This window comes from Chlorocebus sabaeus, chromosome 15, assembly GCF_047675955.1.
Source record: "Chlorocebus sabaeus isolate Y175 chromosome 15, mChlSab1.0.hap1, whole genome shotgun sequence".
NCBI lineage: Eukaryota > Metazoa > Chordata > Mammalia > Primates > Cercopithecidae > Chlorocebus > Chlorocebus sabaeus.
Window position 1 is genome coordinate 76,062,056 of NC_132918.1, and position 23,616 is coordinate 76,085,671.

General features: G+C 39.8%; 1 protein-coding gene across 2 annotated transcripts in view; it reads right to left on the reverse strand.

Moving 5' to 3' along the window:
* GADL1 (glutamate decarboxylase like 1) overlaps window positions 1-23,616 on the reverse strand; it is a 168,525-nt gene that overhangs the window by 60,547 nt on the left and 84,362 nt on the right. For both annotated transcript variants that reach the window (XM_008009354.3, XM_073023666.1), the window contains exon 12: window positions 14,926-15,125. In XM_008009354.3, coding sequence (XP_008007545.1) covers window positions 14,926-15,125 — 200 coding nt within the window. The remainder of the gene's footprint in view (window positions 1-14,925; window positions 15,126-23,616) is intronic.

Here is a 23,616-nt window from a genome sequence, read left to right on the forward strand (position 1 = left end):
AGAGCATTTATTGTGATTTTTTTATATGTAATAGCAAAAAAAAAAAAAAATCACACCGAACATAAGGAATACCTTTGAAAACTAGATTCCAGTAATGGAATTATGATCTTACGATCCTGTCACTAAATCATAAATATTCAACTAATATTTAAAGACACAACGATGCTCCTCTTGGGCCTCAAGGCTCTTACCTATAAAACTGGACTAATACAATCTTTTCTAATTTGAAATGGTTTTTGTAAAAATGAAAATCATAAACATGAAAAAACGCAGACTATAAAACCTGGAAAGAAGGGACAATTACATCATTTTAGGAAGGCCATTCTATAATGTGAATATGGAATACAGTAAAGATGAAGTTCCTTTTTCCAAATGTATACAGCTTTTTATATTAGGTTAAATATTGATGTTTGCATATAGATACTATCATCTTTGAAATATACAATATCTTATTTAAAATTGTCAATATTAACTAGTACGGGAATCTTTGAGCAATAATGTTGTGAGCATACACACGGGCACACACGCTCACAAAGTACTAGATGTTCTATGTACACCATTCTCTGAACACTTTTTCAGAAGACAATGTAGCTATATAAAGTTCTTAAACCTTTTATCACACTGGCTAGCTTTCATAAAAAGCAATTTCATTGCTCAATACATACCAGAAAAGGTATTCAAAACCAGTAATAAAGAAGTACAAATTAAAACAATAATACGGGCATCCCGTGGGGGTATTGTAAGTTTGGTTCCAGAACACTACAATAAAGTGAATGCCGCAGTAAAGGGGGTCACAATTTTGGAGGTTCCTCAGTGTATATAAAGGTTACATTTACAGTATACTGTAGTCTGAGTGTACAATGGCGTTATGTCTAAAACACAATGCACACGCCATGATTACAAATACCCTATTGCTAAAAAGTGCTAAGGATCATCTGAGACTTCAGTGAGTTGTAATCTTTTTGCTCCTGGAGGGTCTTGCCTTGGTGATGGTTGCTGACTGATCAAAGGGCTGAAGGTTGGGGGTGACTGATAATTTCTTACAATAAGACAACAATCAAGTTTGCCACATTGCCTGACTCTTCTTTCACAAAAGATTTCTCTCTAGTAGGCAATACTGTTTGAAAACATCTTACCCACAACAGAACTTCCTTCAAAATTGAAGTTGGCCCTTTCAAGCCTTGTTGCTGCTTTGCCAAGTAAGTTTATGTAATATTCTGTTTCCTTTGTTATCCTTTCAACAAGATTCACAACACGCTCACTGAGTAGATTTCTTCTCACAAAACCACTTTCTTTGCTCATCCATAGGAAGAGGCTCCTCATCCATTCAAGTTGTATCATGAGACTGCAGCAATTCAGTCACATCTTCAGGCTTCACTTCTAGTTCTCTTGCTGTTTTCACCACATCTTCAGTGACTTCCTTCCCTGAAGTCTTACACCCCTAAAGGTCAACCACGAGAGTTGGAATTAACTTCTTCCATATCCCCATTACTACTATTTTGACCTCCTCCTATAAGTCATCAGTGTTTTTAATGGTGTATAAAAGAGTAAACCCGTAAAATTTTCAATTCACTTTGCCCAGATCCATCAGGGGAATCACTTATATATTCTGTAAGGCTATAGCTGTGATATTTCTTAAATAAGACTTGAAAGTAATCCTTGATCCATGAGCTGTAAAATGAATGTTGTGTTAGCAAGCATGGAAATATTAATCTCCTTGTACATCTCCATCAGAGCTCTTGGGTGGTGACTAAGTGCATTGTCAATGAGCAGTAATATTTTGAAAATCTTTTTTTCTGAGCAGTAAGTCTCATGTCTCAACAGTGGGCTTCAAATATTCAGTAAACCATGCTATAAAGAGAGATGCTGTCACAGGCTTTGTTGTTCCATTTACAGAGTACAGGCAGAGTAAGTTTAGCATAAATCTGAAGAGTCTTCAAATTTTCAGAATGGTAAATAAGCATTGACTTCAACCTAGTCACCAGCTGCATTAGCTCCTAAAAATAGATTCAGCCTGTTTTTGAAGCTTTGAAGACAGGCATTGACTTCCCTCTGGTCATGAAACTTCTAGGTGGCAGCTTATTCCAATATAAGACTGATTTGCCTACATCGAATACCTGTTTAATGTAGCCACATTCTTCAATGATCTTAGCTAGATCTTCGGGATAACTTGCTGCAGTTTCTCCATTTGCCGCTTCACCTTGCACTTTTATGTTATGGAGACAGCTTCTGTGCTCAAACCTCATGAGCCAACCTCTGCTAGCTTCTAACTTTCCTTCTGCATCTTCCGCACCCCTCTCAGCCTTCGCAGAACTGGAGAAAGTTAGAGTGTTGCTCTGAATTAGGCTTTGGCTTAAGGCAATGTCATGCCTGGTTTGATCTACTCAGAACTCTAAAACCTTTGTCTCAGCAATAAGGTTGTTTTGCTTTCTTATTCATGTATTCACTGAAGTAGAACCTCTAATTTCCTTCAAGAACTTTTCCTTTGCATTCATAAATTGGCTATTTGGCACAAGGGGCCTAACTTTGTCTTGGCTTTTGGCATACCATCCTCACTAAGCTTAACCATTTCTAGTTTATTTGTGACAGACATGTGACTCTTCCTTTCATTTGAACACTCAGGCCCATTGTAGCATTATTAGTTGGCCTAATTTTGATATTGTTGTCTCAGGAAATTGGAAAGCCTGAAGAGGAGGGAGGAGAGAGATGGGGGGAATGGCCAGTTGGACAGCAGTCAGAACACACACACTATTAAGTTTTCTAGCTTCTATGGTGCATTCTATGGGGAGCCCCAGAATAATTACAACAGTAACATCAAAGAGAACTGATGAATCAAACATCTTTATTATGAGAATTACCAAAACCTAACACAGACATGAAGTGAGCACATGCTGTTGGGAAGATGGCACTGATGGGCTTGCTCAATGCAGGATTACCACAAACCCTCAATTTGTAAAACAAAACCCCCCAAAACACAATATCTGGAAAATAAGGTTAAGCACATGAAATGAAGGATTCCTGTATTAACCCTGTTTCCCAATGATACCGGAAACACTTTAGAGTGACAACTTCCAGTGGTGGTGAGAATATGATAGAAAGCTGCTACAAACCTTTTAATAATACTCATATCTTCTTATCGAGCAAACCAGTTTTGAAATGCTGGTCTACCAAGAAAAAAGTTATCAAGGATAGATGGTACATATAAATATGTGCACATATATGCTGTTATATCTAAATCTCTACTGTGAGTAGGTATATTCCATACAAAATAACTGGAAACAACATTAATATTCAGAAATTAATAGTGAATTAAAATGTACTATAGCAACATAATGTAATATGCAGCTATTAAAATGAATTATATCTACTTCAATTAAAGCACAGGATGATCATGATAAATTAGTAAAAGATAAAAGTGAGGTTCTGAGAAATGGGGATGATTTGATTCAATTTTTAAACATTTTTTAAAAATTTCTATCCACATGTATATACAAACAAAATATGGAAGGATACATTATAAATTTAGTTTACCTGAGGGAGGAGGAAAGAAGATGCAATAGGGGTGGGGAGTTTTCCATTTGCTTTTTATCTTTTCAAAGTTTCATACATGTGGTTACTTGTATAGTTTTTGAAAACTTAAAGAAAAAATATAAAAAAAATAGATGTATATACTTCCTACCTATAGGAGGAAAGCTTTGTGAACCATCCTTTTTCTCACCTTTTCAGGCACAAATGTACTGGCAATCTGTTAACTCAAAAGTTTATGCTATGATTTCATCCTGAACTGAGGCTATGAAGAAAGCTTTCTCCAGAAATCTTGGGAATTAACTATAAGATTCTAATTGTGCAGCTAAATAACTTTGAATCTAGGCAAATTCCTAAGTCTTCCTGAGCCTGCCTCCATTTCCTCGTGCATATAAAGACATACAACAAAATTGGTAAAATCCTTCTCTAACAAGTTATGGCTACACAAAACTTACATGTATTAACCATAGTATAATTTTAAAATGCTTCTGTCAAACTGGCTAAAGGTGCTCCTGGGGGAAAGGCATCCTAAAACAGAGCTGAATTATTTTGGTTAAAACTCTTTTTGCTAACTGTATAGATCTGGGCTTTGTGTTGGGGTAATGTGCCTATCGCAGTCACTCTCAGAGCCTGTAAAGCCCAGTGATATGGTTTGGCTGTGCCCTCACCCAAACGTCATCTTGAATTGTAGCTCCCATAATCCCCATGGGTCATGGGAGGGACCTGGTAGGAGGTAATTGAATTATGGGGGTGGGTTTTCTCATGCTGTTTTCATGATAGTGAATAATTCTCTTACCTGCTGCCATGTAAGACGTGCCTTTGCTCCTCCACTTTCCACCACGATTGTGAGGCCTCGCCAGCCACGTGGAACTGTGAGCCCATTAACCTCTTTTTCTTTATAAATTACCCCGTCTCAGTTGTGTCTTTATTAGCAGCATGAGAATGGACTGATACACCCAGTGTAACACTCCAGCTGAGTTGAAAATAGAGGTGATTTGAGGCAAGAGGGGATGCAGCTATTACTATGATAACAAAGGGTCTTACACCAGAATTTTCAAACTATGCTCCATGGTATACCATCTTAATAGGTTTTCCACTTAAAAAGTCCTACTATCAAATAAGTTTGAACACTGCTAGGCATATCAATTAGATTGATTTTTTTTGTCTACACTTAGAAGTACACTTGGCAAGGCATGGTGGCTTATGCCTGTAATCCTAGCACTTTGGGAGGCCAAGGTAGGCAGATTAAGTCCAGGAGTTCAAGACCAGCCTAGGCAACATGGTGAAACCCCATCTCTACAAAGAATACAAAAATTAGCCGGGTGTGGAGGTGTACATCTGTGGTCCCAGCTATGCAGGAGGCTGAGGTGGGAGGATCACTTGAGCCTGGGAGGTGGAAGTTGCAGTGAGCTTTAATTGGACCCCACTGCACTCCAGTCTAGGTGACAGAATAAGCCCTTCTCGAACAAAAAAGTATACTTGGCTTAATTCATAAGGCCATTTGTCAAGCTGGTTGGATTGTTCAATAATATCAGGAAACAGTTATTATAATTTCAGCTAGCCATGCTCAGTGTTAGGGAGGTTTCCTCTCATGTTCTCATGTTCACAAGACAGCTGCTACAACTCCATATGTCCCATCCTTATACAGCAGTGTCCCAAGAGTGGAGGGTGCTATAGCAAAAGCACTTAAGTTCTCTCTATTTAGGTAAGAATATTTTCCCCAGAAGTCTTCACAGTATCTTACACAGTGACATCTTCACCATATCTTGTTGACTGAGCCACATACCCTCCCCTAAACTAATAGTTAGGGAAGGTAGTTTGCTAAACCAAGTTCCCAGCTTGAACACTGCTACGTGAACAAAATCAAGTTTCTACAGGCAAGACACAAATGGTCCTTGGTGAGCAATCAACAGGGTCTGCATATTTATTAAAGTTAAAAATGCTTCTATAAAATCAATATTGTGAAAATGGCCATACTGCCCAAGGTGTAATTTATAGATTTGATGCCATCCCCATCAAGCTACCAATGACTTTCTTCACAGAATTGGAAAAAACTACTTTAAAGTTCACATGGAACTAAAAAAGAGCCCTCATTGCCAAGACAATCCTAAGCCAAAAGAACAAAGCTGGAGGCATCATGAAACCTGACTTCAAACTATACTGCAAGGCTACAGTAACCAAAACAGCATGGTACTGGTACCAAAACAGAGATACAAACTAATGGAACAGAACAGAGCCCTCGGAAATACCACACATTTACAACCATCTGATCTTTGACAAATCTGACAAAAACAAGAAATGGGGAAAGGATTCCCTATTTAATAAATAGTGCTGGGAAAACCGGCTAACCATAGGTAGAAAGCTGAAACTGGATCCCTTCCTTACACCTTATACAAAACTTAAGATGGATTAAAGCCTTAAATATTAGACCTAAAACCATAAAAACCCTAGAAGAAAACCTAGGCAATACCATTCAGGCCATAGGCATGGGCAAGGGCTTCATGACTAAAACACCAAAAGCAATGGCAACAAAAGCCAAAATTGACAAATGGGATCTAATTAAAAGAGCTTCTTCACAGCAAAAGAAACTCATCAGAGTGAACAGGCAACCCTACAGAATGGGAGAAAATTTTTTCAATCTACCCATCTGACAAAGGGCTAATATCCGGAACCTACAAAGAACTTAAACAAATTTACAAGAAAATAATCCCCATCAAAAAGTGGGCAAAGGATCTGAACAGACACTTCTCAAAACAAGACATTTATGCAGCCAACAGACACATGAAAAATGCTCATCATCACTGGTCATCAGATAAATGCAAATCAAAACCACAATGAGATACCATCTCACACCAGTTAGAATGGCAATCATTAAAAAGTCAGGAAAACAACAGGTGCTGGAGAGGATGTGGAGAAATAGGAACACTTTTACACTGTTGGGACTGTAAACTAGTTCAGCCATTGTGGAAGACAGTGTGGTGATCCTCAAGGATCTAGAACTAGAAATACCATTTGACCCAGCCATCCCATTACTGGGCATATACCCAAAGGATTATAAATCATGCTGCTATAAAGACACATGCACATGTATGTTTATTGTGGCACTATTCACAATAGCAAATACTTGGAACCAACCCAAACGTCCACCAATGATAGACTGGATTAAGAAAACGTGGCACATATACACCAAGGAATACTATGCAGCCATAAAAAGATGAGTTCATGCCCTTTGTAGGGACATGGATGAAGCTGGAAACCATCATTCTCAGCAAACTATTGCAAGAACAGAAAACCAAACACTGCATGTTCTCACTCATAGGTGGGAATTGAGCAATGAGAACACTTGGACACAGGGTGTGGAACATCACACACCAGGGCCTGTTGTGGGATTGGGGGGAGGGGGAGGGCTAGCATTAGGAGATACATCTAATGTAAATGATGAGTTAATGGGTGCAACACACCAACATGGCACAAGTACACATATGTAACAAACCTGCACGTTGTGCACATGTACCCTAGAACTTAAAGTACAATTTTTTAAAAAAAATGCTTCTATATTACAGGCCCTCTCAAAGTTTTAGTACTTTGAATTTCCAAGAGAAGAATAATATAGCAGTTAGCATCTCCCAAACTTATTTAACCATGGAACCATTTTTTGAGAGATCATCTATTAAGATCTCTTGGAAGTCTACTGGCCACAGCGTACTTTCATAAATGCTGGTTTGGAAGTGTTTCTACTATAAAGTACCCTATCCTCTTAAATAAATGCTTAAATGAGTTGTTGGGAGGAAAGCCAAAATGTTTGAAATCACCTCTGCCTAGGTTTCTAGGGATGATTTATTCCTCACAACTCTTGTTTTCAATATATGAAAACAGCCTAAAGACAAAATACATTTAATAAACTAATCTTATATGGTGGAAGCCAGAAAACAAGGTCCGTTCAGTTTGGGGACATAATACCGAAAACCATAAACTACTATCAAAAGGCATTCAAGTAAGAGGACTCGAAAAGCAGTAATAACTTCATAAAACTCTTTGTCCCTTCCACTAACCTTGGCATAGAAGAGAGAAAAAATATATATATTAGCAAGAGGTTTCACCAATCTGTGTGGTAATAACATATTAATATTCTGGCTTGATCTTGGCATATGCATTAATGATAAACTTGCTACAAAACAATTTTCCTTTACTTACAACGATGCTTCTAACATTAGAGAATCTCAGTTCTCACATTGGTTATATAAGTCCCCCGCTTTTTGTTTTTATTTCTCTTGTCCTTTTGCAAGACATTCTTTTCTCTCTGAAAATAGCCTTTCCAGTCCCTTTCTTCAGCAGCCACTTAGCGCCTCCCTGGACCACTTTGGACCAAGTTTCTCTCCTAGTCTCATCTTCCCATTTGAAATTTCTTCTGATGCACTGAGTCTCCCAGCACTCCTGAGATTTTTTCCATCTGCTTTCCGTATGCTCTGCATATATCAGCACATATCACATGGCTTGTGGAATTCATCACAGACACCCACGTGCTCTATTCTACTGTAATTGTAACTTTTAAAAAGATCACCAATATAAAGATAAAAATACAAACAAAGACTGTTCCCTAGTTTTCTAGACTCTGTACCTCCCATCACCTAGAGAAATACACCGGCACAAAAGCACCATTGTGTAACTGCTCACCTTTTCCATACTGATAACAATAAGCCCCTCGGTATCCATGCAAGTCTATGAAATGATTTCCATCTGAGAGATTGCAGAGATTGTGTGTCAAGGGAATAAATAAATGATACTCTGGAGACCAAACAAAGTAGCAGAGTTGGGAGTTCCTGAGCTGTTTGTTGTTGAAAAGACTTACAGACATGACTCTTCTAGGCCTACTTGAAAAATGATCCTTTAGTGGATATCCATTTAACCTGAATGCCATCACAAAGGCCTAGAAGGTGCCCTCAGCAACAGGTAACCTTGTATAGTAAAACATTTTTTACTTTCCTAGGCAGATATCAGAAATATACAGTCACTGGTTTTATGCCATAGTAGTGGTTTTAAACCTGAGCCCCCTGAGTTTCAATTATGCTCAATAATCACATGTTGCTTTAGGCTCTCAGTGTTGCTGATTTTCAAACCAAAGAAAAAAAGCATATTAGCCATTAATATTTTCTGGGAGAAATATTCTCTCTTCAGTTGGGTTGATAGGGTCAAATGGAAATTAGGAAAAGCCTTAGAGGTCTCCTAGGCACTAAATTTTTCCTTCTTGCTAAATTTCTGACAACCAATGAAATTGGAATCATTGTCCTCTTGAAAGTGTCTGCTCTTACCTTCCCAGGGGAAGACGAAGAAGGCTATCTTATCAGTGCAAGTGATCACTGGCCTATCAAAATCTCGTCCTTAAATCTTAGTCAATATAAAAACTTCAAAGTTAAGCTCCATTAAGATTCAGGAATATAGAAACATTAATCTATGGAATCAGTATAATTCTTCCTGTATCATTATCAAAGGAAAAGAGTTGCACAGCTTTTCCAGTATTTTAGAGATCTGACCTAGGGCCTAGGGAAGTGGATATTTTAGCTATGAGAGCCTGCCAATAACGTGCTCCTCAAATACTAACAATCATCACATGCAGCTTTACTTTGCTAGAGTTGTCTACTGAAGGAAGTTACACCTCTTGGAAACAAAACAATGTTACTGTGACTTAGAAATTATTTCAGGTGGAGCCTTCCAACCATGGGTGAAATGCTTTTGATTTGGTAAACTCTGAAGCCAGTTGCCAGACATCAGTGAGCTTCATGGGAAATATCTTGACCCTGAGAGTTTTTGAATTGATTATGCTACTTCACATTATGCGCGTGGTTAGAAGATTGGAAGAGTTAAGATTATGGCCCACAGAACCAGTGGTGTTCTAGAGTTAGTTTGTAGTGGTTGAGAGTCCACTGTTAAATATTCAGGAAATTCATAAACTACAACCATTGGTAGCTTGCAATTGGCTGTGACAGAAATATTTACACCATGAAAATTGGAAGACAACTGGCGCTTGCTTTTCCTTCTGAGAGCCAATTTATGGCCACACCACTGCATATAGGCTTAAGCGCAAACACAAGAGACCCTAGAATTGAGAAAATATTCTGTTTTTCCTAAAAAGCAGAACTTCAAATGAATCAGTAATTTGAAAAGAAATCATGAAAATAAAGCCCTTCTGTTGTTAATTTACTACAAATCTTACTCTAGAGAAATTCTCTTCAAGTTTATAATTTCACATTCATACCAAATTACATGCCTCAGGGTACTCTGCCCTTTTTCTTGGCATTGGAGACAGACTTTTGCCCACCCCAGGAATAGACTGTTGGATATCAAGACTGTGGGAAGTTAAGCCAAAAAAAAAAACTCTTATAAGTAACAGCAGGAAAGAGGAGGGATTATTTTTCAAATATTTAAATATAGGTCAGAGTCTGCAGCAATGCTCACTAAAATGTTAATTCAATTCAACTTAACAAACATTTACAAACAATAAGTGTTTGTTGAATTGAAATGTTAACATTCATCCTCCTGTGATATTTCTCTGCAAAAATTAGAAAGTATTCTTAGATTGTGAACTAAATTCCACCCTGAGATGAATGTTAACTTCATAATAAATACAATCGTAAAATATTTATATCTAACCTTATTTCAAGACACCTCCCATTGAATTATTTCAAAGCTTAGACAAAATAATGCAGAGATTCTCTACCCCATTTAAATAGTGCAAGAAAATCCACAAACAGGGAACAGAGCTTCCTGGACTTCTAATTTAGTGAGCAGCTATAAATAATTTATGGTAGACCGTAGACCATCTTGTGTTTTCACCATTGGGTTATCTCCCCACTTCTAATAGAAGCACTTTAACCCTATCTCTAACAAAGGTACCTTCGTCATCTAGGCTCAGTACACATTCTATAAAAGGAATTGACACTCTCCCCAGTGCCAAGAGAGAGCAGGTGAGTCATCATTACTACTGAGAGCATCACACTGCCCTGGAAACCATGATGACTGATTCAGAGATGGATATTTACCTCACTCTCAAATAATTAAACTTTCCTCGGATTGTTGAGAGAGGAGTACTTTATCTTTTGATCTTGAACCCGGAAGAACAGAGATCTGACACTCTTTGCAGCCACCTTCCCCCATAGGAATAAACTCAACCTGAAGGAAAGCAGAACTGAAAGATGCAGAGAGACTGAAGACTGCTGATATTATTTAAGCACCTAGACCAAGCCTTCCAAAAGTCATCACTACACTAGTCTTAACAGCCTTAAATTACCTTTGTTTATAATACCTTGAGTTAATGTTTCCATCGCTTACTACCAAGAGTCCTCATATAACATTCACAGGTTTTTCAAACTACTTCATACTCATAATCACCAGAATTACTGACTTCTAAATGTCTTCTGAAAATGCCAAAGCCATCTCTTTACCTGTCTTTACATCCAAGCCCTTTGCCACGTAACTTCGCAATTCTTCCTGCTAAAAGCCGCCAGAGGGTACTTCCCACCTCTTCACATAGGGCTTAGCCATATGATTTTCTTTGACCAAGGGAGTATAATGTAATCAGGAGTTTAAAGTGGGCTTACATAATTGGTTTGCCTTCTTGGCCTTCTGTCATGGCCATCTCAAGAATATGTGCTGGCTAGTATACTGATCAAGGAATATGAAAGACATGTGGAGAGTAGACTCAAACACCCCAGCCACTATGGTATGCTATAAAGTCATGCTAGCCAACATTTAGACCTCTGGGGGAAAACAATTGTTTTAAGACATTAGGTTTCAGACAGCTCGTTGCTCAGAATACCCATACCCACTATAGAAAGAAGAAATTGCTCTAAATCTCTAAGAAGGTCCTTCATGATTTTCCAAGTGAAATGTTAACAGGGAGTAAAGAAGGAAAGACTATCCAAACCAGAGTTCAAAGCCTAATGTCTATACTGGCTAAGCAGTTAAGTAAATAATAACTAAGACTTAAATAGCATGTAGGACATCGCAGGCATTGATCTAAGTGTTCTACATGTATCCATTTCTTTAACCTTTACAGTAACTGTTTGAGACATGTGCTATTATCATTTTCTTGGGACAAAACTGAGGTGCAGAGATTAAGAAACTTGCCCCAGTCACATAGGATTTAGGTCTTGAATCCAGGTTGTCTGTACCTCTATGCTATTAGGCTAGATTTATTTGTTGTTGTTGTTGTTGTTTTTAACTGTAAGAAGTGATAGGGACTGGTTCTCCAGATTTGGGCGTCATCATGTTCAGCTAATTGTTACCATGTGGGATTGAGAACATTCTAACCTTTGAGAAAAAAAAATCCAGGTTTGTGAGAAATCTATTTTTAAAAAACATTTTAAATATTTAAATGTTTGAATGTTTAACACCATGGAAGTTAACCCTAAGCAGTATAAGCCCAACAAAACACATGTAAAACTAAATTTGGCTATGGCCTGTCCACCACTGATCTAAGTTTAGCAGTTCAGTCCTATTCAAGTAGCAATGTCTGGCACCTATCTCTCGAGCTTTTCTAATGTTCTCGCAAGTGTGATAACAGCTTTATTTCTTAATGTTACTACAAGGCAAGTAAACATGGTGCTTCCACACTGCCTTTCCCTTTAAGACTTAAGCTGCCACCAAAACTCACAGATCTGCTTTTCAGTTCCTTAATGTCACATCCAGACTTTTGCATCACCTCACATCCAGAGACTTAGGCCTGCTGCTCCTTCCACCCAGGTCATTCTTCTCCCTTTCTGTTTTAGTCCGTTTTCACGCTACTGATAGACACACCCGAGATTGGGAAGAAAAAGATTTAATTGAACTTACAATTCCACATGGCTGGTGAGGCCTCAGAATCATGGTGGGAGGCAAAAGGCACTTCTTACATGGCAGTGGCAAGAGAAAAGAGTGATGCAAAAGCAGAAACCCCTGATAAAGAGCTTGTGAGATGTAGGTACTACCACGACAGCAATGTGGGGAAACTGCCTCCATGATTCAAATTATCTCCCACTGGGTCACTCCCACAACACCTGGGAATTATGGGAGTAGAATTCAAGATGAGATTTGGGTGGGGACACAGAGCCAAACCATGTCACTCTGGCCCTGGCTCCTCCAAATCTCATGTGCTCACGTTTCAAAAGCAATCATGCCTTCCCACCAGTCCTCTAAAGTCTTAACTCATTCCAGCATTAATCCAAAAGTCCACAGTCCAAAGTTTCATCTGAGACATGGCAAGTCTCTTCTGCCTATGAACCTGTAAAGTCAAGCAAGCTAGTAACTTCCCAGATACAATGGGGATACAGGTATCAGGTAAATACAGCCATTCCGAATGGGAGAACTTGGCCAAAACAAAGAGATTACAGGGCCCATGCAAGTCTGAATTCCAGCGGGGCAGTCAAATTCTAAAGTTCCGAAATGATCTCCTTTGACTCCATGTCTTAAATCCAGGTCATGCTTATGCAAGAGGTAGGTTCCCATAGTCTTTGGCAGCTCCACCCCTGTGGTTTTGCAGGGTATAGCACCCCTCATGGCTGCTTTCACATGCTGGCATTGAGTGTTTGTGGCTTTTCCAGGTGCACAGTGTAAGCTGTCAGTGGATCTACCATTCTGGGGTCTGGAGGACAGTGGCCTTTGTCTCACAGTTCCACTGGGCAATGCCCCAGTAGGGACTCTGTGTGGAGGCTCGGACCCCACATTTCCCTTCTGAACTGCCCTAGCAGAGGTTCTCCGTGAGGGCCCCCTCCCCTGCAGCAAACTTGCCTGGGCATCCAGGCATTTCCATACCTCTTCTGAAATCTAGATGGAGGTTCCCAAACCTCAATTCTTGACTTCTGTGTGCCCACAGGCTCAACACCACATGGAAGCTGCTAAGGTTTGGCGCTTGCACCCTCTGAAACCATGGGCTGAGCTGTACTTGGGCCCCTTTTAGCAATGACTGGAGCAGCTGGGATGCAGGGCACCAAGTCTGTAGGCTGCACACAGCATGGGGACCCTGGGCCCAGCCCACGAAACCATTTATTCCTCCTAGGCTTCTGGGTCTGTGATAGGAGGGGCTGCCATGAAGAACTATGACATGACTTGGGGACATTTTCCCCATGTCTTGAGGACTATCGTTCAGCTCCTAGTTACTTATGCAAATTTCTGCAGCTAGCTTGAATTTCTCCTCAAAAAATGGGTTTCTTTTCTACTGCATCGTCAGGCTGAAAATTGTTTGAACTTTTATGCTGTTTCCTTTTTAAAACAGAATGTTTTTAATAGCACCCAAGTCACCTCTTGAATGTTTTGCTGCTTAAAAATTTCTTCCATCTGATACTGTAAATCATCTCTCTCAAGTTCAAAGTTCCACAAATCTCTAGGACAGGGGCCGAAATGCCACCAGTCTCTTTGCTAAAACGTAACAAAAGTCAATTTTGCTCCATTTCCCAACAAGTTCCTCATCTCCATCTGAGACCACCTCAGCCTGGACCTTATTGTTCATATCACTATCAGCATTTTTGTCGAAGCCATTCAACAAGTCTCTAGGAAGTTCCAAATTTTCCTGTCTTCTGAGCCCTCCAAACTGCTCCAACCTCTGCCTGTTACCCAGTTCCAAAGTCACTTCCACATTTTTGGGTATCTTTTCAGTAGCACCCCATTCTACTGGTACTAATTTGCTATATTAGTCAGTTTTCATGCTGCTGATAAATATGTGCCTGAGACTGGGAAGAAAAAAGTTTAATTGGACTTACAGTTCCACATGGCTGGGGAGGCCTCAGAATCATAATGGAAGCCGAAAGACACTTCTTGCATGGTGGCAGCAAGAGAAAATGAAGAATGCAAAAATAGAAACCCCTGATAAAACCATCCCATGTTGTGAAGGCCTATTCACTATCACAGTGCAGTATGGGGAAAACAGCTCCCATAATTCAAATTATTTCCCACCAGGTCCCTCCCACAACCCCTGGGAATTATGGGAATACAATTCAAGATGAGATCTGGGTGGGGACACAGAGCCAAACGATATCACCTTCTCTTCATTAGATCTCAGTTGAAAGTCACTTTCTCCAAGGAGCCTCTGCCAGTGCTCCTCAAGAACATACTAGTAGAGAGCCCTCCTGATTGGGATTGGAGACTCTGTACCTCACCTTGCTAGAAAGGAGGGCCATTTGTATCTCTCAGTAGGCTAGGATCTTGGAAAGAGGTGGTAGGACTGCTCTGTTCATAATTCCTAACACGTAGTAGGTACTGAGAAAACGTGTATTGGATGAAATAAAGAATGCACAAATGAAAATATGCACTTGCAACACATTTGAAGTATTACTTTCCTTAGGTCTTTATAAGACAGTCATGGATACACACACACACACACACACACACACACACACACACACACACACACAGATTGAGAGAGGCTAGTACCTAGATAAAGCAAGAGCACGATTAACTCTCTCTTCAAGGCCTGATGTACCCAGGGCCTTCCAGGTCATCCAGAACTTGAATGCATCTGGTCTTCTGCTACATTGGATAGACTTGTCTCCTGTGTCATAGCTCACATCATAGAATTTATCCTGCTGGAAGAGGTAAGATGCCTTGGCACAGTAGCATTTTTTAAGAAGATCCTTTGAAAAAGAAAAAGATTACAAGACTGTTCAATTTTAGAATACAACTTGATTTTGAAAGCAAACACATGTACACACACAATGTATATTCTACCTATGCCAAATATACATCTCACTTTGTGACTGCCTTGCATCGGACACAATCAGTGTACATTGACTTTTGAGATACACGTTACCCACAGTGTTACCAAACAAAGCCTCAGAGTTGACAATGCTAAAATCCATCTTCACAACTTTACTGAGTATTGAGAAGCTGAAAAGACCATGTCATTATCACTATGACATCAAGGCGGGCCAGTTTTTCAGTATGAATAAAACTGTCTATAACTCACTTAAAGCTCTCCATTGGCAAACAAAAAAAAAAAAAACTGACATTTACACGATATACAATTTCATAAGCAAAATAGGTTTAAAGACCTTCTTTTTCATATTCATTTGAAAAGGCTAGACCCGACATAACTCAGGGGAAAAGCCCAGGTATAAAAACCCAGTGAAAGAGCTATGGAAGAGGTAAACAAGAGCCAACAAGTTTTCACTACCACAAAATGTCAGCTATAATTCCACGGGGCCTTTCATGTTTGTCTCATGCTGGTTTTATTTGCAACCAAATTCCATCTGCATTTACTAACTTGTTATCATTAGGAAGTGGGTGATAATTTACTGTTCATCAGGATTATAGGGTCTTTGCCTTGACCTCAAACCATTAAAGTTGAAGCCATGTTGTCTTCAATGTCATCTAGTGTCTACAAAAGCCAGGATTTCCTAATCAATCATTGACAGCCCTGACAACTCTCCTAAAATATTTTAGATCCTTGTGCCTCCTCAGTGGAAGCCAATGTACTCAATGTCCCTGAACCACTTCATCATGTCTCTTCTATGTCTTATACCATTTGCTTGCATCTAACTCTCTATTTTATTATGATACTTGACACTTTCAACAGAATATATGCAGTCTATTTATAAGCTGTGAAGTTTACTGACACTAAACATAGCCTTGCCTTCTTTCTCAGGCCTGCCCTTCCATCAGGTCCCATCTCAACTTTTTCCTCCCCTTCAGCTTCATCTGCCCATCTCGTTGGACTCAAAGGAATAACTGGTATTTGGCTGCATTTGTTGGCCTTCGTCCTGTGCTTTCCCCATGCAATGAGCAGTCACTACCTATATTCTCTCCTTGTGTGGTCAAGCAGGTTCTTGGGAGCAGGAATCATTTCTTATCCATCATTATATCCATGTAGCTTAACACTGCTGGGCACAGAGCACTCTCATTAAGCTATCAAGACAATGATTCCTCTCCCAATACCCCTGACATGTGGTATGAATAGAATAAACACAGATAGATGAGCTTCTCATTTGGTGCATTTTCCAAACTTTAACAATTCAAAACTACTAGTGCTGTACAGGAAGCTTACAAAAAAGCTGCTCAGTAGACATGGGGGTCCTAGAAAATGTTTCCTTCTGATCAGAGAATGTATTATATGTGCTTCATTTGACTAATCAGCTTGTGCTAATTAGTTGAATGAAAAGGAAATCTCAACGTATCACATTTCAAATGAAAGCATAAGTTTGCTGACTTAAGCAACATTGTCTTGTGTACATACTAGTCTGGCTCTAAATATGTTTTGTTATCAAAGTATGATTTTATACTACATAAAAATTATATACCAAATATAACCAAGAATTACAATATGCCCCTCATCCAGTATCCACAATAAACTGAATATAAAACAATAAGGCTGGGCACTGTGACTCACACCAGTAATCCCAATGCTTTGGAGGGCCGAGGTAAGAAAATCACTTGAGGCCAGCAGTTTGCTACAAGCCTGGGCAATACAGTGAGACCTCATCTCTATAAACAAAAATTAGTTGGACATGGTGGCACGTGCCTGTGGTTGTGGCATGTGCCTGAAGTGGGAGGATCACTTGAGCCCATGAGGTCGAGGCTGCAGTGAGCTGTGAGCACACCACGGCTTGCCAGCCTGTGCAACAGTGAGACCCTGTCTCTAGAATAATAATAATAAACATTAGTATGCCTTCAGCCTGGTTCAGATGGGTATTCTTGAGAGATACAGGGAAAGAGCAGATTGCTCTGACCTGAACACTAAAGTAGAAAAATCCCTTAAAGTCTTAGATTTTATCATCAATAACAACTACTCTGATCACAGTTGCCACTGCTGCATCTCCCTGCCCTCAAAAGTCGGGAAATTTGGTTGTTTCCATAGCAACTACAGTCTGATCATATATTATAACACTAAAAGGCCACCGCATGTATTTTAAGGACAAATCATGCACACACATTCACAACACAGGCACACACACACACTTGCATTATGATTATAAATTCACTGTCACCAACCATGAAAGATTAAAAATTCCCAAAGCAAATGAACTTTGGACATTTATTGAGCAAGTTTTAGGGGCCTATGGTAGTGATTGAAAGGGAGAGGAGGCTCATCCATTATCAGAAGACAAATTTGTGTAATCATAAGCAAGTGGAGAACCACGAGAGCCAAGAAAGCAAATAGCAGAAGAAACAATTGTCCTGCAGTAGTGACAGTTAATTTCATGGCACTAAAAATTCTGCCTTGGGAAGGTTTCCTAAAGAACTGGAGGCTTGGGATTTACTTTATCAAAAATAAACTTTCCTCCCAAATATTTCACTTTGCATTTTAGTTTATGTCCTCGTATTAAAGTGGATGAGATGTCCTTTAGTTTTAAGACATCAACTAAGAGAAGATGCTCAGATCTCCAGAGAAAACATTTTAGAATAAGTATAGTAAAATTTAACATTGTTGAAAATAATTAGTTATTGTGCTATCAAAGAGAAGTACCATATTTATCTTGCTCATCTTCATATACTCTTAATCCTAGCAGGACAATAAACACTAGTAATATGGCTTTCAGAGACAAGTATCCAATGAAAATTCAAACTGCTTTATATTGTGGTATTGAAACTCTTCTCAGGGATTAGTAGACATTGTATTAGGACTTGTACAGTGGCAAGTGAAAGAAGCTTAAGCAAAAGGGAGTCTTTTTATAGGCTTGTATATTTAAAATCTAGTCGTATATATAATCTTCAGGTACAGTTGAATCCGGTACTAAATAATACCCATTATCAGGAATATGTCCTTTCGTCTTGTTCTATTGTAGCCTGTATTGGCCTCACTCCCTACATGGAAAGCTGGTAGGAAGGCTGAAAACTGAAGCTTCTAAGTGGGATCTGAGAGCATGGAGAAAGGCTCTGTTTGGAGATGGGAAGTGATGAAGAGACAACTTCTGCTGGTGGTGCTACTAACAAACATTCTCTTTTTGACTAACATTTAGTTAAAGTCCTCTAGGTCTCCACCTTGACATTTATCTTTCTATAAATGCATCGCCCTCTTGTAGCAAGAATCTTGCTAGTCAGTTTGAAAAGAATCCCCCATCCCAATATCCCCCTTTATCTGACCAAGTTCTTCATCCTTCATACTTGTTATCTGACTATTCTAGCCTGCCTTCAGCAAGACTCTTGTCAGATGTCTAACCTGTATCCTTTTATTCCTAATGTTTTCTCAGTCATTTTCCACCCACTGACTCCCAAACTGCCCTTTGGCTATGAATCCCTACTTGTCCATGCTGTATTCAGAAGTGAGTCAGGTTATACTGAGGTCTCTCTTCCTCATTCCAGTAGTTCCTGAACAAAGTCTGTTTTTACTACTTTACTGTCTGCTTCCAGTTTTCTTTAACATTACCCATGTAGAGAGAGACTCTTGGCCTCCCAACCTCACTATCTTATATGAACCTCTTTGTGACCAAACCTAGCAGGAAGCCAATTGGCAAAAGAGCCTGGAAAATATGACTTTTAGGAGTCTGGCCCTTTTGCAGAGCAAAGCAGAGGAAAGTAAAGAATGGATTGGATTTTACGGTACAGAGAAGCCAACGACAAGCACAGAAACCACAAATTTACTTTCCCTTTTTGCCTTCACAACACCTAACCTAGCACATAATAATGACCAGAGCTAACATTTATTGAACTCTTACTATTTTCCAGATACTTCATATGTAATAACTCATTTAAATCTCATAACAACCCAGTGAGAGAAATTCTATTTTTGTCAAGTCCATTGTACAATTTGCAACACAGCAAGTTAATTACCTAACTTCATGTAGCTACTAGGTGACAGGGCCAGGTTTCAAACCAAAACTTAGGTTAGAGTTCAGGCCCTGAATCTATTATTCTTTATTGCATCGACAGTGGGCACTTAAATACATGTGAAAGAGGGTGCTCCATTTGGAGAGGTTGGTAAAAAGGAAAATGGCAGAAGAGAGAACACTGAGCTAGAGGTCAAAATAACTAAGATCCTGTTTCAAACTCTTTTTTCTATAAACATGACTTCTGGTCTTACCACCAGTAAGTAATATCGTGTTTATAAAGCATTTTGAGATCTTTATGAATATTTGTGAATCTGGAAATATTATCCAAAATATTCACTCATTATGTGAATGAATGAATCTGTAGGTTGCATATTCTCCTGACCAAGATTAGCCAAGCCATCTTTGATTTTCATAGGCCAGATCAGGTTCTGCGGTCTCTTTTTGGACAGTGATCATGTGGGTCTACTAAGTCGGGATTCTGTGCACCAGCAGTCCCAGCCTTTTTTCGGCACCAGGGGACCAGTGCTCATGGGAGACAATTTTTCCACAGATGTGTGGGGTGTGCTGTTGGGGAGATGGTTTCAGGAAGAAACTATTCTACCTTAAATCGGGCATTAGAGTCTCATAAGGAGCCACACGACCTAGATCCCTCTTATGCACAGTTCACAATAGAGTTCGCATTCCTATGAGAATCTAATGCCAAGGCTGGTCTTACGAGAGGCAGAGCTCAGGTGGTCATGCTTGCTCACCTACCACTCACCTTCTGCTGTGTGGCCCCATTCCTAGCAGGCCATCAACTGGTACAGGTCTGTGGCCTGGCGGGGGTGGGGGGGATCCTTGCTGTACACAACAAAAACCTTTGTATTTCCTCCTTGCAATCATGTTTTTCAGCTCATCAAAGAAAAGCTACCAAAAGCTCTTCCCATATGACCTTTCCTATATTCTGTCCTACGTCACCATAAAAAAGGTCTAAACTAAATGACTTAGAAAATAGGAATATTAATCATCTTTTAATAATTCATCTAAAAATTGTGTATTGAGGACCTATTACATAACAAACACTATCATGCCAGGAGCCTGGGTATAGAAGCCCATGAAGGTGCTAAGCATCTGGGTTAATATTTGTTGGCGTAATGTACAAAATCAAAGTTAGGTTGCAAATAGAAGACTTGGTTGTAATCCAAAATATAAAAGTGAACTTTTAAAATGATTATGCCATCTGATACTGGCTTTATTTACCAAACATTTGGGTACATTAATATAGACTGAAAGCTGTGCTAGGCGCTGGAGATGTAAATAAGAAAGCCACCAACCTTAAGATATTTCAGGTGGGAATAGGAGCAGAAAAAAAACAGGCCACTACTGTCCAGTGCTAGAATAGGAAAAAGCACAAGGCACGACGGAGCACAGAGGGTCATATTCACCACCTTAGAGGTGTGAGAGATGGCTTTTCAGAAAAAGCTGAGCACTGAAAAGTGAGGGGCAGCTGGACCAATGAGAGGACAGAATGAATTGAGTATAACTGGAGCTAATTAAGGAAGTGGGCCATAGCTGGAGAGTTCAGGCTAGAAATCTAGAGTAGCCAAGTCACCAAACATCTTAAATGCCACAGTAAGAATGATTAGTGATGGAATCTTCCCAGGCTCCTGTAGATCTTACAGCTTAAACTTCATTACTAATCTGGCAGAATAAAGTGAGAATCAGCAGATGTGAATTCTGCTTTTGATTTAGTTACTTGGTGTCAGAGCTCAAAGCCTGTCACTTAACATCTTGGGCTTCATTTTTCTCGTTGGCCTAATGAAAATGCTGTTACTTGTTCTACCCATCATACATAAGTATTAGGAAAATCTGAGGAACTAACGTTAACTGGGAATACTCTTCAGTCTTAAACCAAAAATCTTACCCACCACTCCTCCTCTTCTGCACATTCCAGTATCCCCTGACCCCTCCCAGCTGTCACTGCCTGTTCCTCCTTTGGTTTACTTTATTTCCCCCAGGCAAGCTGCAGGATGGAACATCAGCTCTCGACTTCCTCACTGTTTATGAAATGAACATATTACAACCCTCACCCACCTTCCTTTTTAATGGAATGTACTTGCCAGTTATACAGTTATAGAAGTAGGCCGAGCTGACAGAATATATTACAAAAAATCTTGAAGCAATAAAAAGTTATCAATGCTCTACATCCTTCAAATGGAGCAGATCCTGACTTAATTAAGCTCCCATACTTGAAGTCCTTTGTAGATGCTGTGGGTCTTTACAAGTCTCAGTGTAGTTTAAATGGAAGACCCTAAAGGCATCACATAAAATTAGAATGACCCAGGGCATACGCCAGGTGGGCTGAGAGCTAAGGAGTCATCAATTGGCCAGGTGTAACTTGTTGAGTTTTCTCCAGTTTCCTTAAGCAAAGAGGGAAAAATGGTTGTTAATTTCTGCATAGTTGGTGTGGGGTGGAAGGAAGAGAGTAAGCAGAGGACAATAGAGGATGTGCGGCCGGGCGCAGTGGCTCATGCCTATAATCCCAGCACTTTGGGAGGCTGAGTCGGGTGGATCACTTGAGGTCAGGAGTTCGAGAGCAGCCTGGCCAACATGGCGAAACCCCATCTCTATTAAAAATACAAAAATCAATCAGGTACGGTGGCACATGCCTGTAGTCCCAGCTACTCAGGAGGCTGAGGCAGAAGAATCATTTGAACCTGGGAGGTGGAGATTGCAGTGAGCCGAGATTGTGCCACTATACTCCAGCCTGGGTGACAGAGGGAGACACCATCGGGGCGGGGGAATAAAACAGTGTTTTTCCCAAAAGGAAGCAAATCAGACTGAACCATGTAAAAGGTCAGTGTATTAGGTTGGGCCATGAATAGTCTGACAAGGAAGAAAAGAAAGGAGGGAGGGAAGGACAGGGCAGAGAGGTGGAAAAAGGAAGAAACCAAGGATGAACAGGCCAGGCCTGGTGGCCCACGCCTGTAATCCCAGCACTTTGGGAGGCTGAGGTGGGCGGATCACTTGAGGTCAGGGGTTGGAGACCAGCCTGACCAACATGGTGAAACCCCATCTCTACTAAAAATACAAAAATTAACTGGGTGTGGTGGCACATGCCTGTAATCCCAGCTACTTGGGAGGCTAAGGCAGGAGAATTGATTGAACCTAGAAGGTGGAAGTTGCAGTGAGCTGAGATAGCGTTACTGCACTCTGGCCTGGGCGACAGAGCAGGACTCATCTCAAAAACAAAAAACAATGAGGGATATCATTCAAAGGTGAGATTTCAAGTGCTAAAGTATAGGGTCAGTACAAGGCACCTGTGTAAATGGACACATTTTTGAACTTGTGGAAATCAGCAGACTCTTTGGATGCCATCTAATACACAGATTCTTATATTAGCACACCACTTTTATCAATCTTTTGCCTTTTTTGTCTAAAATGCTGACGTATGAAGTTAGAAAGTGGGAAAATAGCCCTCTCTTCATTTCTCTAAATGCAAGTCCACCCACTACTTTTGTCTTTCTGGTCCCTGCCCCCCCCCCACCCCACCCCACCCCGTTATAAATGTTCCTTCTTTCTGACTTTCAAATGTATACAACATGTTACAAGTCCTGTGGTAAGAATGAGAGCAGGTCATCAAAATCATTTCAAACAATCTTTGCACTTAACCTTCACCTCACCCTCCTGTGTCTGTTCTTCTGTGTAACCTCTGCTTTCCTAGTCTCACGCACAGTGAATGAAGGATGGTGGCATTCTACTGTAAGAGCTATTCACTTATAACTGGGAATTTGCCTTCAACTTTAACCAGCGAGGACTCATTTCCTGAGTCTCTACTCACAATCTTTCTACATTTTGCTCTATTTATGTTCACCTATAATCCAAAGCAGGTATTCTTTCATTTGTCATCTTTAAATAGACATCTTTCATTTTTTTCCTATGGCATGTCTTTAATTCATTTCTTTACTTGGATTTATTTAGTTCATTTTTCTGCTGTAGATTTTTCATTCTCTGTCAGAATAGAAAATATTTAAAATCATCCAGTTTGCATACAGCTTGGAGAGAGAACTTATTTTTTATAAAGGGGCACAATTTTTGAATTTGCCACCAAATCTGAATTCCTATTTGCCTTTTCATCTGCAATTTGAGAGACTAATCGCAGACACATTGTGCTCCATTGGATGTTTCAATGTAGGAGGTTCAAATCATGATATTAAAGGCTTGCTTCTATTACCAGTTCCGAATCATTTTTTGATATTGACTCAGCTATCTTTCCCATTCCAGTCAAGCATTTTCCAGTCACTGGTATCGCCTATAGATCAATCTCTACTCAAATCCTCAATTAGTTCTCCAATTCTCACTTCCTTCTCATGATCTCTTG